General features: G+C 40.5%; 1 protein-coding gene across 1 annotated transcript in view; it reads right to left on the reverse strand.

Moving 5' to 3' along the window:
• Positions 1–1,124: 1,124 nt before the first annotated feature.
• The window catches only part of SPTLC2 (serine palmitoyltransferase long chain base subunit 2), a 68,765-nt gene continuing 55,602 nt past the window's right edge, over positions 1,125–14,287 (reverse strand). The window contains exons 10-11 of the mRNA XM_008639630.2: positions 12,460–12,589; positions 1,125–7,134 (exon numbers count right to left, since the gene is read on the reverse strand). Coding sequence (XP_008637852.1) covers positions 7,015–7,134; positions 12,460–12,589 — 250 coding nt within the window. The 3' untranslated portion in view covers positions 1,125–7,014. The remainder of the gene's footprint in view (positions 7,135–12,459; positions 12,590–14,287) is intronic.

Below are 14,287 nucleotides of genomic sequence, written 5' to 3' on the forward strand. Positions count from 1 at the left end.
GGGGGGGGGGGGGGCTGGCGCCCCCCCCCCGGGGGCCCGGCCCGCGCAAGGCAGAAACGGGGCTCTGTGCTCCCCGGTGAAAGCCCTGGCTGTTCCCGAATTGCGGGAGAGTTTCTACCGCTCAAAAAAAGTCTTTATTCCATTATCTGCTCTCTTCTGCGCCGGCAGCATCTTATCCAGTCCTTAAGGCCTCTTGGAAACGTGGAGTGGCTGTTTACTTGGGGTCTAGAGAATTATCTTTTCCAGGATCTCCACAGGCGTTCATGAGCCTGGGAACAAAATTAGGGAAAGGATTATGAAAAAAATTATTAGGGAAGGACACTGAAAGGAGGTTTTGCAGCCCGCTAATGAAAAGTGCCAGTGCTGGCACGGTCCAAAAAAGGGAGACGTGGAAGGGAAAACCCAACATTTCTACAGCAGCCTTAGCACAAAGCTGCAAATCACCTGGGCCCATTTGTGTACCCAGCTAAAATCAGGACCTGCACCTCCTTTTCAAATGCCAACATGTGGTTTATGCAGACCTAGGGCATGGAAAGAAATGTTTAAAACAAGACACAGACGGCAAGACAGATGTGAGGTCAAGAATCCCCTGCGAAATGGATCAAGAAGCCTTTTCAAACATCTCATTAGCAGCATGACAGCTGAGAGCAGCCTGACACTCTAACAGCACCCAAGGGTAGCAGCCTGGTTTTCAAGCACAACAGCATTTTGGGGCCAGCAACGAGCTACAGAACGGGCACTCATCGTGGGAGTGCTGCACATCAGGAACAGCAGCTACCACTGCAGGCGTCTCTCCGCAACAGAAGTGGCTTTTCTAGACTGCTCATCAAAGCTGCTGCTGTACGATGGACTGGAGACTGCCAAAAACCAGCTAAGCATCCATCTCACATGCAAGGTTTCCTGGCTCTGGAGTACAAGGCCAGAAGGAAACAATGATCTGTCTCAGCTCACAAACAGGCTATGGTTTTATCCAGTCATTCCAGTATGAAACTCGTGTGTTGAATTTTTTTGAGGTTTTTATTTTGGGGGTGGGTAGGAGAGGGAGTGGGAAGGAAGAGGAAGAGGGTTCGGTCTCCTTAATAGGGAAAAGCCTCATTAAGAAAAAAAGCACCAAACCCACAATATAGTGTTTTTTTAAAGTCTTTATTATGCAGAACATAGAATATATTTGAATGAATTTTTTTCCCATTTTTTTTTCTCCAGTGTTTTTTTTTTAAAACATGCACTGTTACCTTTTTAAAGCCAATGTACCATTCATTTATCTTTTTCCCTGCCCACAGAGCATCCATATTCATGTTAATCACAAGTGTAAAAAAAGTTAGACATCTGGCATAAAATATCTTTGGGGGGAGCCCATTTAAAAATTTTATCTAAAATGTCTTATCTACAAAAAAATCCAATATATATGTACATTATAGCAACACAGAGGCATAAGAATACAGTGCAATTTAAGATGAAATGCTGTGACTTGGTAATTCTGCCCAGGGCTTGTGGAAATGTGGGCCACCATTGGCTTTAGGGCTGCTAGCCTAAAGCCTCAGGCTCCAGCATTCCTCTGTTCTCTCTCAAATGGGTCTGAAGTTGATATTGGGAGGCCAGAGATGCATTAAACTTAATATACCATTAGGGGGTAGCAGAAATACTGTCTGAATGGGATGAGCTTTGGCAAAAAAAGAAGAATGTTTACAACGGTCAGATGGGTTTGGTGCACGTTTCACCTCACTGTGGGTATCTTTGCAACGGCACCAACCCTTGGCATATTCATGTGAGACCTGTTCACCTACTGTTGAGGAAATGAATTTGCTAGCTGCCACTGGTTCTGAAGACCCTGACCCTCTCAATAAGTTTCCCACTTTCAGCAGCCCAGGAACAAATTACCGATGGAACTACACAGGAACCATGTAAGCTACACAGGAACATCAGTGCAGAGAACTGCAACTACTTCTGGCTCCCACGTGGAGATATCTCCTTAAACAGCTGCTAGCCAGGGTCACACACAAATTGAGTTTTAAACCTCTCCCTCCCAAGAAAATAGCAGTACATAACTGCTTAACTAAGAGCACAGAGTATTCTTCCATGGGTTAAAATCCACTGCATTCTTCAAGGCCAGTCTTAATTTCAATTCTTCATACCAAGAATCACAGTTTAAGGCCTTCAACACACACCACAGTCATCATCTGCTTCACCCAGCCCCTTCTGGGGATATGAACACAACAGCTCCAATGTCTGCAGCAAATGCTTTTCTTTTTAGTGAAAGGTAAAGCACAATACTTCACACAAACACTTCATGTTTGTGCTCTAGTATGATGTCTGAATCCTTGAACAGGTGAACAACTGGAAGGCTGGGGATGTTTTCAGGAATACAAAGCCATCCAAATGGCATCAGAGATTGTTTTTTTTCTTTTAAAACCATGTTCAGGTTACGCAGGTCAAATGACTCCCAGTGCTTTTCCCAAGTAGGGGTCCAATGCCACTTGGGTGTCAGGTCCAGCACCAAAGCCAACAATGCACCTGCTGAGGGGTCATACTAAGCATTCCTGAACAGCTCAGGACTTCACTAGTGCTAAAACAGAACAGACTGCAGGTGCCTCAAATCTCCATGCAGAAGGTGCCACCCACACCATGCTTGACACTTTCATAGGCTAAATATAAACTGTAAAAATAATATATATAAACTGCATAAATTCTGACTGAGCATTGTATATTGGGATACATTTCCACAAGTTTCCTTCTCTGTGATGCAGCAGGGGGGCTCATGCATTGTGCTCCAAATCCAATGCTGCAAGGTGTTCTCTTAGATGAAATGAAGAGTCATGCTCACACTTTCCTCCAGCCTCTCCTATGATCTCCCTGAACAGGTAACATGGATTTTGAATGAGCAAACAGCTGTAAGCCAAATGCTTTTCAGAGGTAAAGAAATCAAAATTTGCAGAGAAGGAGAAGTATTTACTTGGTGTGGAAAAGTTTTAGAGGAGTGTCCATTTAGGCACTGAAAGCTGCATTCCTGATTTAGGGATACTTGTTCAAGTAGACATGGAAGATCCCTGTACAGCTGAAAATAAGTGATGATTAGCTACCCCTTTTCTCCTCCTCTGCTGTATCAGTCCTTCATCCACACAGCACAGAGTTGCTGAGTATATGGGCACACTTCCCCTGCCTGTTCTTTGTGAAGGTGCAGCTCTGATAGTGAGTACCACATCTGCACTCTTAGAGGAAACAGCAAGAGGAGGATGGATAATGCAATTCCTTCACTGAATGACTTCATCACAGAAAGATGTTTGGTCAGCTTGCTCCTGAGTCTTTGCCTAAAGCAGAAGCATACTACACCTGTAACTCAAGAACCAGAACTCTTCATTAAGGATGCTACTTAGAAGGGAAAAGATAGAGCAACTAAAGAGTTAAATATACCATGTACATACTATACAAAAGTTTGTGTTGTGTAAAAAATAAAAATGAAAGCCCTGAATATTTTGACACAAAAAAATTAGTTTCTTCTCTGCCAAAGAATGAAAGGAAAACTATGCATCAGGCTCCTTAAGACAAAGGTCTGCTTGGGAAGGCCCATTTCTAACAAGAAGCACATCTCCCACTCTTTGCTGATGCTCGGTAATAGGAGCTTCTCAATTTTCTTAGGAGTGAAAGAATATAGCCATTAGCCTTAAAAACAGTAATGGTTCTAAACTCTCCACTCTGCTCAACAGAGGCAACAACTTGCTTGCTAAGTTCTTCAGAGAGCTACTGAGATGGTAACTATTGTATATTTATGAGTAAGTTTAGCCAATATACAGTACAGGGCAAAATCCTTTGTTCAAAAGCAGCCTTCATTTTCTTTTGAATTTTGCATCTCTTAAGAAATACCAGGAGTCATTTTCAATTAGAATGTCTCTGAAAAGTTGGCAGGGACTGAAGTCTTATTTCTTAAGCAGCTTTTCTTCCTTTGTGATCTCTCAAGATTGGTTCTTTCATTCATTTCTACTGCCAGGAGAAAAAGGAGACAGATTTCTGGTCAGTACATAAATATCAAAGCAGCAATCCATCCTAGACATACCGTGACAGCATACATGCTGTAGGTTTGCCTAGCACAAACCAGTATTGGAGATTTTTTAGTAGATGCAAAAAGGTTTTCCTGGCTTTCAAGCTCAGTGAATTACTGAATTAAAAGCATGAAATCTTGGCCTTGTAACTCTTACTTTTTCAGAAGCAGTTTCAACAGGTTTCATTATTTTTACCAGACTTTGGCAAAACAGGTTCTTTTAAACAAAAGGCCTCAGAGAGAAGTGGGGGGATTTGCTTCCCAAAAAGGATATGACAAGGCTGAAACGTAACCAAGTTAACTGCCAGAGTTATTTCTGAAGTGTCTTTGCAACCCAAAATTCAAAGTTATATGCAGACAGTGTGACACAGCAGAAAGATACGAAAAGGCAGAAGCTTGAACACAATTTCCTCAACAAGTGCAACTAGAAACCAAATGGACACTAGTAATTCTTAAACACTGACCATTTCAGAAGTATTACACAGGATTTATCAATATTATGAAGATTTTTCCAGATGCTTTTCTCCCTTCCAAAGACAAGCTGCTCTAAAACTGATTCCCAGAGACAAGGTTAAGATTCAAGACTTGTAGAATCTATGATAACCCACTTCTAACCTAATACATCACAGTTTTCAAACTGACTTGACTACACAGCAGACAAACACACTGTACATTTGTGAATGCTTAAAAACAGCTACCTACTGACCCAAGCCTTTAAATTGGTCAGATTTGTCTGCTCTTAAACCATTCCATGATCAAGCTAATAGGATCAGGGCTGAAGTCAGGGCTTCCTGTACTAACTTCCTCTTGTTCCCTAGTACAATCCAGAGAGAAAAAAAATCAATAATTCTTTGAGGTAAAGCTTCTTGAAGTGAGAAAGCAGGTCATCTGCTGGAATGTTAGAGCTAGCCCTGGGCAGAACACAGGCGAGAAAGCTCAGCTAACTGAGGTTTGTTCACTCTGTGGCTGAACATGTGAGACTGTTTCAAAGCTATCCAAGCCGCACATACAGACTCCCCAAACTCTGCACACACACAGCTCCAGAAGAGGAGCCAACCAACATTAATGGACTAAGACAGAAATAGTTATTTGGACCTATTTTCAAAAAGTCAATTTCAGTTCTTCTCATATAATTAAATTTCTGAAATTCAATGGTAAAAAAATGAACCAGTGTTTTGAAGTTCCATTACATTAAAATGGAACAAGATCTATAAATGCATGAAGTTAGATATTCTATTAAATAGAAGCCAATTCTGCTTTAAATCACCAGATGTATTTGCAGAACTACTTGGTTCTAGTGGCCAAAGCACTCCTTCCTTGTTAGTTGCAGAGTGAACATAAAAGAACTTTAAAAGAATGATTTTTTTTTTAGCACCACACAAAGAGCTTTGAGCTGCCCTCTGCTTTAGTATGATGATGGTGATGAGTCGGTTTCTAAAACCTCAGTCACCTGCAAAAAGCATCTTGCTGACCCAAACTGAAGAGCTGTCCCAAACCAATTGACACAATGTTAACATTTTACTATCTTTGCAGAAATCATATATGTCTAAGTAGAAAATACAGAAACTATACTGCAATTGACTCCTATTTAAAATTTTTGGTACCTTTTTGTTGATCCATTCTGTTCTCTGAAAGAATTCAAGATGTAAAGACTAAGTAGCAACCATAAGGTGTGTTAGAGCAAAGGCATCTATTTTAAACAGAGGGACAGTATGAAACTTGCAAATAAAGACTCCAAACAGCAACTGGCTCAATAAACACTCATTTGAGCAGTGTTGATCAGTAACAGAAGTACAAAAGAATAAAGATGTCAAACTAAATGCAATTGTGAGGACATTTTCTCTCTTCAGGGAAGGCCTACAGACATGCAGCTGCCATTGGAGACTTTGCTGGCTAGCCAAAATGTAATGTATGATTACAAGATTCAGGTTGTCCGTACATGTAACAGGGCCAGTGAAGAACACCTCATGGATGACAAGAAACAGTGAGTTAGCATGGCAAAAGGCAGCAGTCTTTCACAGACTTAAGAATAAGCACAAGACTTGCTCTAGTTTACTCGCACCCAAGAGCACCCTCCTAGAACTTAGCAGTGACTTGTTCATGACTTTATGATAATTCTAAAGCAAGAGAAACTAACCTGAGGATGAGAAAGCAACACAAACACAATCTGTATTTTTCCTTTTTTTTAAACAGAAGTATTAAAAACAAAACAAAACAAACCCCTCTCCATCACTTACCCTCTATCAAGGGGACAATTAGTGTCAAAACCAGGAGACAATCTGGTATCCATACTGGGAAGGAAAAGAGGCTACAGTTCCAGAAGTCCTTCTGCCTGTGGCTTACAAAACTAAATAATGTTTGGGAACAATGGTCCTGTCAGCAACATGTCAACAACACATTTATTTTAAAAAGGCTAAATTCAAGTTTTAAACATAAGTAACTGCAAATGAAAAAAACTACTTTGGTTGATTATCCATCTTGTTAAATATGTCAAAGTTAGCAATCAACAGTTTCTCTAGGAAGTCTCCAAAAACAGACAGGTCAGCTCATTCATTATTGGGAAGATCAGACACCTAGCAGTGACACTGAAAATGCTGCCATGCCAGCATCACACATGCTCACAACATCTCAGCCAGCATTTGGGAGGCTAATGGTGCATACAAAGTCTGAACTAATCAGCCACAGCCAACTTGGGTTGCTGTGAACTCATTGAGACAAATAAATAAAAAAAAAGCAACAAGAGAAAAATAAAGCCAAGCACCTCTAGGGCCAGACCCTGAAGACACGGGAATCAAAGAATTTTTTTTCTCCTCTCCCTATTTACAAAATGCCATTTGGAGCTGATGTGGCCACTTCAGTATTGTGAGGAAATGTCTTTTATACTAAGCAGTCCTAAGTGTGTTGTTCATGGATGCTGTGGCCTGTGTGCCACGGAGTGTCCCATGGGGTGTGTCCCTCCCACTGAGGCACATGGAGGGAGTTCAGTCTTCTGTTTCTTCGTATGTTGTCTCGTCAAACGGCCGGTCCAAGAGAGGTACCAAACGGCGACGGGAATATTTCAGTTGCAAAAGGTCCCCAACTTCATTGATTTCTTTTAAAGCCTGACAAAGAGACCACAGTAGATCAGCAGAGGAGACAGATGCAAGTTATCAGCACATCTTCCTTTTTGCATGCCTGCAGACTACTCTGACAGCCATTTTACTTGAGATTTTATTGTGCTAGAAGCCGGTACCTTCAGAAGTGCATAGGATTTTTTTTTTTTTATTTTAGCATTCAGAAATTTTGAGACCACGTAAACAGCACTGGTCACTTAACTGAGACTGCCTATGCATCCACCTGACTATTCCAGTTCCAAAACAGGATCATAACATCCAGCAAACCCCATGACTATTTACAGATAGAAAAACAGAGAATAATGTTCTTCCCTTCCTGGAGATAATGAAGCTGAAGTAGAAGAAAATGTACATGGAGGTTTGGCTCCTCTTTATGTATCATTCAGTTTGAAAACAACCTGTGTTAGCATACCTGATCTACCACATTTTTTAAATTGCAAAATAGTGAAGACAAACTACAATAGTGAGCTAACAAGTTCTATAGATGCATTTGTGTTATCTACATTTGGTTAATTTGCACTGGCCATATACAATTAGAGATGAAAGCTATGTATCATAAACTACATGGCACAGGAGATTTTTGCCAGACAATCCAAGGAAAGAAAAAGTTATTCTGGGTAGGACCCCAAGCATTTTCTCCTTGGAAAGCAAGGCCCACTGAGGTTGCCACAAAGGCCACACTCAAGCGATTGATGACCCAGAACACTGCTACTGAATTAGCACAACCTTTCACCATTTTGACCTGAACTCAAATATTATGAAGTTTACCAGAGATCAAACATCTGCTTGTGTAAGAAATGAGGAAAGTCCCAGCTCAGTTAATCATGCTTCCATTATGTTGCAATCTCTGATAAGACACTGTCCACAATAAGTTCTGTTCAAAGCCAAATCCTAAACTTCATTTCTCTACAGAGCAAAGTACAAAATCAGTTGCTGCAAACAAATCTGCAATAGCATGTGATGCCAGTTATTTTATATAGGCAAGTGACAAAAAATGAATTCAGAAGATCACTTCCAAGTCCAATGTGATTTTTTGGATTCAAGGGTTGGCATTTTTTGCTGCCTTGAATTGTACTACATTTATTTGAGATAGGTACATTCAGCATTGCTTCAGAATGTCACTAATTCAGCATTAATGCTCCAATCTGGGTCAAATGCTTGTCTCTTGAGGACAGTTGGCAGATGGGCATTGATACCTCTACATGTTTTTTCTTCCTAGATGGATAGTTCAAGTTTTTGTTTCTTTAAACAACGGCCCTTCATGCTTGTTATATCTGGCAGCAAAACCCTCTGCACTCTAAAATCTCAGGGAACGACAAACCCAGAAGTTGGACCTCGGTAAAACAAAACAAAACAAAAGCGTGGGCACAGTCTGCTAGAGCTTTAAGTAAAGATCCCATATGGAAGCAATTTAAAGCTGAATTTCTGTTGAAAGAGTATGTTAACTGTTATTCTTGAATGCAGATTTAGGATTTTATTAATTTAAAACAAAAAGAGCCATGTGACCAGCAAAGACTACAAAGGAAATGGCATTGGTGTACTCTGACTTTAGGAGAGTGCAATATATTTTTCATCACTGAAAAGAAAGCACAGCCCACAGGGATGCAGGTTATGAGGGACTTCACTCTGATCCTAAGCCAAATATTTTTAGGCAAGGAAGTTTTATTTACATAGAACAGTTAAAGTTGTAACTAAGAACTGTTCCTCATCATGTGGGTGTATTCAATAAGAACAAGGAAGCATTACAAATATCACCATTTGCAAGACAAGCTTCTCCTCCCTATGCTTCAAACCTGGGTAAGTTTTCTTTTAAAAAATACCACAAGAGCCCTGGTTAGCAGCCATGAATACACAGATGGGATACCAAGTTATGCTCTGTCACTGACTTGAAGAAGCTGTCTGCCAGCTCTCCCCAAGTCCATTAATTTTAGTTCTTCCTCTTCCTGGATATTGTTGCCACAGTTAGCAGAGGGATTAGATCTGAGGGTTGCCTTAATGATTAGCTGCCTGAAATCAATCCCCTTTCACTGCATCACAAGAAAACACAGCACAAAGTCACTGACAAAAACACTTGCTCCTTCTTAACTTCTCTTGCCAATGCTCTGGGTTTTGAGCATGCAGCTATTTTGAACCTTAAAGGGGGTTACACTAACTTGGAACAAAGCCTCTACATACTGAGCTAAATCAGGATTTCTTCATTCACTTCAAAATTCACACCTCATTTTGCTCTGGATTAATTTTCTTAGGCAGACAAGCTCTAATATATTGAACAAGCATTTCCTCAATTTAGTACATTTAACACTTACAGAGGTACTCTAGCAATGAGTCTTATGTTAAATGCACAAAATTTGAAACATTTTTTGGAAAATGCAGTAAGAATTGACAGGAAAAGAGGCTTTTAAAGCAGAGTAATAAAAGTTACAGATAGATTTTGGAAGAGAACAAGTGTGGTACTTATACAGACCCTACAAAAGCAGCTTATTATGGCAAAGGCCCCAGCTAGTCACTAAAAGAGAAGATCAAGAACCTAACCAACTGTAAAATTGCATGATTGCTCACGTAGTGCCCTCACATCAAGTTTGTATGGTTTCAGTTTTAGCTCAATTTGCAGCAGTATGATTTCAGAGACTTCAGTTTTCTTTATTTTCCTTCCTCCCACCTCTTATCCATTCATCCCCACTCCATGCCCACCTGTCCAGAAGTTACTGCTCCCTCATTTGTGTCAATGAATGGTCTATTACCATGCTCTGAGCCAAGTCTGATACTATTCATTTTATACATGGGGAAAGGAAGCGAAGGAGAGGGTCTTCTCTGAACATACTGGTTCAAAACCTTTACTTGGAACAGAAAACTGAATTGAGATGATTAAGGCAAGAGTAGCAGAACAAGTAGCTGGGAAGGAACTCCTTAAGCAGTCTGTTGTTGGAGTGTTGTGTTAGGGAATCTCTCACAAGGCAGGAACAGCTCAGGAGCAGCAAGTACAGCACCACAGATACACAGCAGGTTAATACTACTCAATGACACTAAACATACATTATGAAACTGCTCACATCACTCACTGCCTTACTAATTTTCCTATCAAAAATTAAAAAGTGTGCCATTTGAAGCTGTTGATTTTTATGTAAGTTCTGCAGCAGCAAAGAGTGAAAAGGTTGAGTCTGTATTTTTTTACAAGACATTAGTAAATATCTGTCATATGTCCCATTTGCTGTTCACATATTGAAGTGTTCCCACCTGATCATATTTGGACATTGGGCACGATTTCCCTTTCCTAACTCCGTGACCACTCTCAATCATGCTGTCCACAAAATGTTCAAAAATAGTTTCAAGATTTTTTTTCTCCACAATCTTCTCAATATAAAGGTGTGTAGATGTTGAAAGGGCTGGCAGAGAGATTTTCCTATTTTTCACAGCCGCCTGTGGAAAGTCTCCGTTCTCACGCTAACTAGCTGGGAAAACGGTTTGAGGTTTTGTAAACTATATTGCAGGTGCAAGCTGTTTGTGTCTTTGTTTCCCACACTGGGAAAAATATTTTGGAAATGGGTGTTATGCCACTCTTGCGAACAAAGCTATAGAAGCTGATTTATAAAATTAAATATAGCCACTTCTGGCCTTTGAACCTGATCCTGGACTGTGTCATTCTTGGTATAACAGTGACAAAGGGAAGGCTTTTCAACCTGCAGTTCCCCAGATTTTTTTGCCCTTCTTCAAGACGAAGGTGGAATTTGCCATCTTCCAGTCCTCAGGAGCCTCCCCCAACCACCACAAACTCTTCCTCCAAAGATGATAATCAAGAACGGCCTTGCAGTGACAACCAGCTCCCTCAACACTTGTGGATGCAGCTCATCAGGTCCCATGGACTTGTGCATGTTGATTTTGTTTAAATGTGCCCTTATTGGAGCCTCCTTCACACCAAAGGTAAGTCCTTACTGCTCCATACTTTTCCACAAATCTCATGGTCTCAGGATTCCTGAAGTCTCACCAGGAGACTGAGACAACAAAGGCACTGAGTACCCTTGCCTCTTGCATGCATTTGTCACCTGATTCCCTGTGCCATTCAGCAGCAGTCCTCCACATTTTCTCTACTCTTTCTTTTGCTACTAATACCCCCATAAAAGCTCTGCCTGCTGCATTTCATGTCCTTTAACAGACTGAGTTCCAGGCAGGCTTTAGCTTTCCTGACCCCATCCCTGCATGCTCAGGACTGTGTCTCCATTCTTCCTCGGTCACCTGCCCCTGCTTGCACCTCTTACACACTTTCATTATATATTTTTGTCAGTTTATTTATCCATGCAGGCTTCCCACCACATTCACTCTCCTTTAAGTCAGGATAGATCATTCTTCAGGGAAGGAGTGGGGAGGAAAAATCAACTAGCTGTCCTGGACATCTCTGCTCTTTGAGGCTGTATCCTATGGGATTCTTTCAAGTAGGTCTCTGAATAGGACAGAGTCTAGTCTCATGAAGTCCAAATTCATTACTTAACCTAGTTTATATTCTAAGTCACAGACCCTCAAAGTGGGGAAAAATGTGCAATGCAGAACTTTGGCAGTGCATAAGACAGCCCATGTACACATGTACATCAAAAAAGATTATTCAGAAGACTCAAAATTGAATGTAGTTACCACACCAAGACTATTCTCAGTATGTCAGGCTTATTCATATAATCCTCTTTCAACTCTATTAGTCCGAGAGTAACCACCATCCTTACTTTTTGAAGGCAGCATCTCCTAACTGTGATGCAGGCCTCCTTTGAGGGGACTTCCATTCCCTCTGGAAGTGCTGGTAAGAGTAAGTAAGGCATTGCATGTGGCACAGACTCACTAGGATTGGTTCATTTAAGATACAGTGCTCTGAAGCTTTAAACAAGAACAGGAATAGTAATCTTTGGAATAAAAATTCTCACTAGTGCTTCCTTTTGAGAGGAATATAAATGTTTTGGAAGATCTCAGGCCTTTTTATTTTTTTTCTTACCATTAGCATCTAGGGTCAGAAGATGCAGAATGTTTCTTTCTAACTAGTTCAATGCAAGGTACAGCCTTTAAAGAGGGGAAAAAGCATTGTCTCATAGGAATGAGACTGTCTGCTTTTAAAACAGGACAAGAAAAGCTCGGAGACTTAGTCTAAGCAGCCATTCTGCACTACTGAAGCAAGGAAAGAGATGGAGTCACTGCCAGCCCTACTACAAAGGGCTTTGAAGATTAGGTTCAGCTAGTTTGCCTACCAAACATTGAACCAGTGTACAAAATCCAGACAACTGTTGTATCTGTTTATTAGCAGGCATGAGCAGGAGGAAGACAAGATGAGACACTTACTGTATCAAGCATCTCTTTGGTATGAGCTGCAGACAAACAGAATCTGGCTCTGGACTCGATGATGGGGGTGGCAGGGAAGCCCACAACCACAACACCGATGTTCCGCTTCAGCATCTCACGCCCAAACGCACTGCCAGAGAGAACGAGATCGTCACAATTATTCCAGTGGTGGCAAAGCAGAAGCATGAAGGACTCAATATGGTAACCCATACAGGCCTTTGTTGAGGCAAGGCTGTCAGACCACAGTTTGGAGCTTCTGGTGCTTTCTTTTTAGAGGCAGAAATGCTTGTGCACAAAAGCCTTTTTTAAATTCAATCCCAAGGTGGTCCTTCTCAAAAGGTTTCAGTGTATTAAGTTCTAACAAAGATGAAAGATTGTATGTGGCAGAGACTGGTCTTTTAGCAGGCTGTTTCTAAATGGATTTGTAACCTAAGCTTGGAAATCCTTCCAATAGGAAACAGTGATTTTGGCTCAGAAGTTTGACTATACAAAGGAATCCCTCATGTTGCAATGCCCCAAAGTGGATGTTTCTGCAATTTCAAGATGTTTTGTTTTCATGAATTTAATTTGATTAAAGTACATTATTGCATCACAGAATGTACCACTTCATAAGTATCACGGGAACCACAATCACCACAGTAAATTGAGATCATCTAATATGATACCTAATATTTTTAAGGAAGGTGCAAAAATATCATACAACTGTCACACACTACCTTCAACAAAACCATTTCTTAAGGAGATTAAAGAAAGTAGTGGCTGTGACTTATGCAATGAGAGGCACAAAGATCTTGATCCTATCTGTAATGGCAGTGCGGTTCTGGGTGTTTCTACAGGCCACAGGAAATGGTTAATCCTTTTTGAACTGACCTTGTTGTGAGAAGTAGCAATGAACTTGAGGCTTATAAGGACATATAAAAATAACATTCTTTTAATAGGTTTTTAAATTTTCTTCCACAACTATTTTCCTTACAAATATGTGCCTCCTGATACACTTCATTTTGTATCCATTTAGTACTCTCAAACTATTTTAAAAACAGGCTACAAGGGACAAAGAAAGGATCAAGTAAATCTGATGCTCTCTGTTCTTGCTCATTTAAAGTAAGATACTGGCCCAACTGCTCAGCTAATAAATATTTCCATGAATATTTCCAAGGAAAAGATTGTACTGCTTGGTAGAGAAACTGGGCAGCAGAAACAGCTGCCTCAGTGTGTGGGACATGTACTGTGCAGCACCCATAAAGGTAACAGGCCTTTTAAAACTGTGTTACACTGAGAAGGGTGGAGAACGACTGTATCTAGCTCTGTAAAAAGTGCCAGACTGAAGCCTGAGCTAGTAAAGCACTAGAGATGCTCAGCACAGCTTAAAATGAAATTATGTTTTCCAAATTTGAAAGTGTTGATTGAGCACTGCATTACACAGACACTAAAAAGTAGCAATCAAAGCCAAGCTGTCCTTGAAATCAGGTTTTTGTTTATGTTGCACAAATTTTTAATATATACATTATATAGCCTCCTTGCAGAATTTTAGCCTTAATTATTCACACAGCACCACACAAATCAGCAAGCATTTATAAACCTATGTGCTACAGTTGTTTTAGTATTTACAATACCAATACCCGAGTGATTAAATCTGGACTTCTTAAAAACTTGGGATTCATTAAATACATGTTGTTGGCTCCCATCATGTCTTGCCCCCCTGCTTTTCCTTTTTTAATTTTCAAAGTTCATCAATGGAAATACTGGCTCCTTCTGATCCAGGAGCTAGTTGAAAGACTTCTTCCAGTGACTTTTAATGTTCATTTCCATTCAATTTTAGCTCCTCTTT

Source organism: Corvus brachyrhynchos, unplaced genomic scaffold, assembly GCF_000691975.1.
Source record: "Corvus brachyrhynchos isolate BGI_N302 unplaced genomic scaffold, ASM69197v1 scaffold115, whole genome shotgun sequence".
In the NCBI taxonomy this organism is placed as follows: Eukaryota; Metazoa; Chordata; class Aves; order Passeriformes; family Corvidae; genus Corvus; species Corvus brachyrhynchos.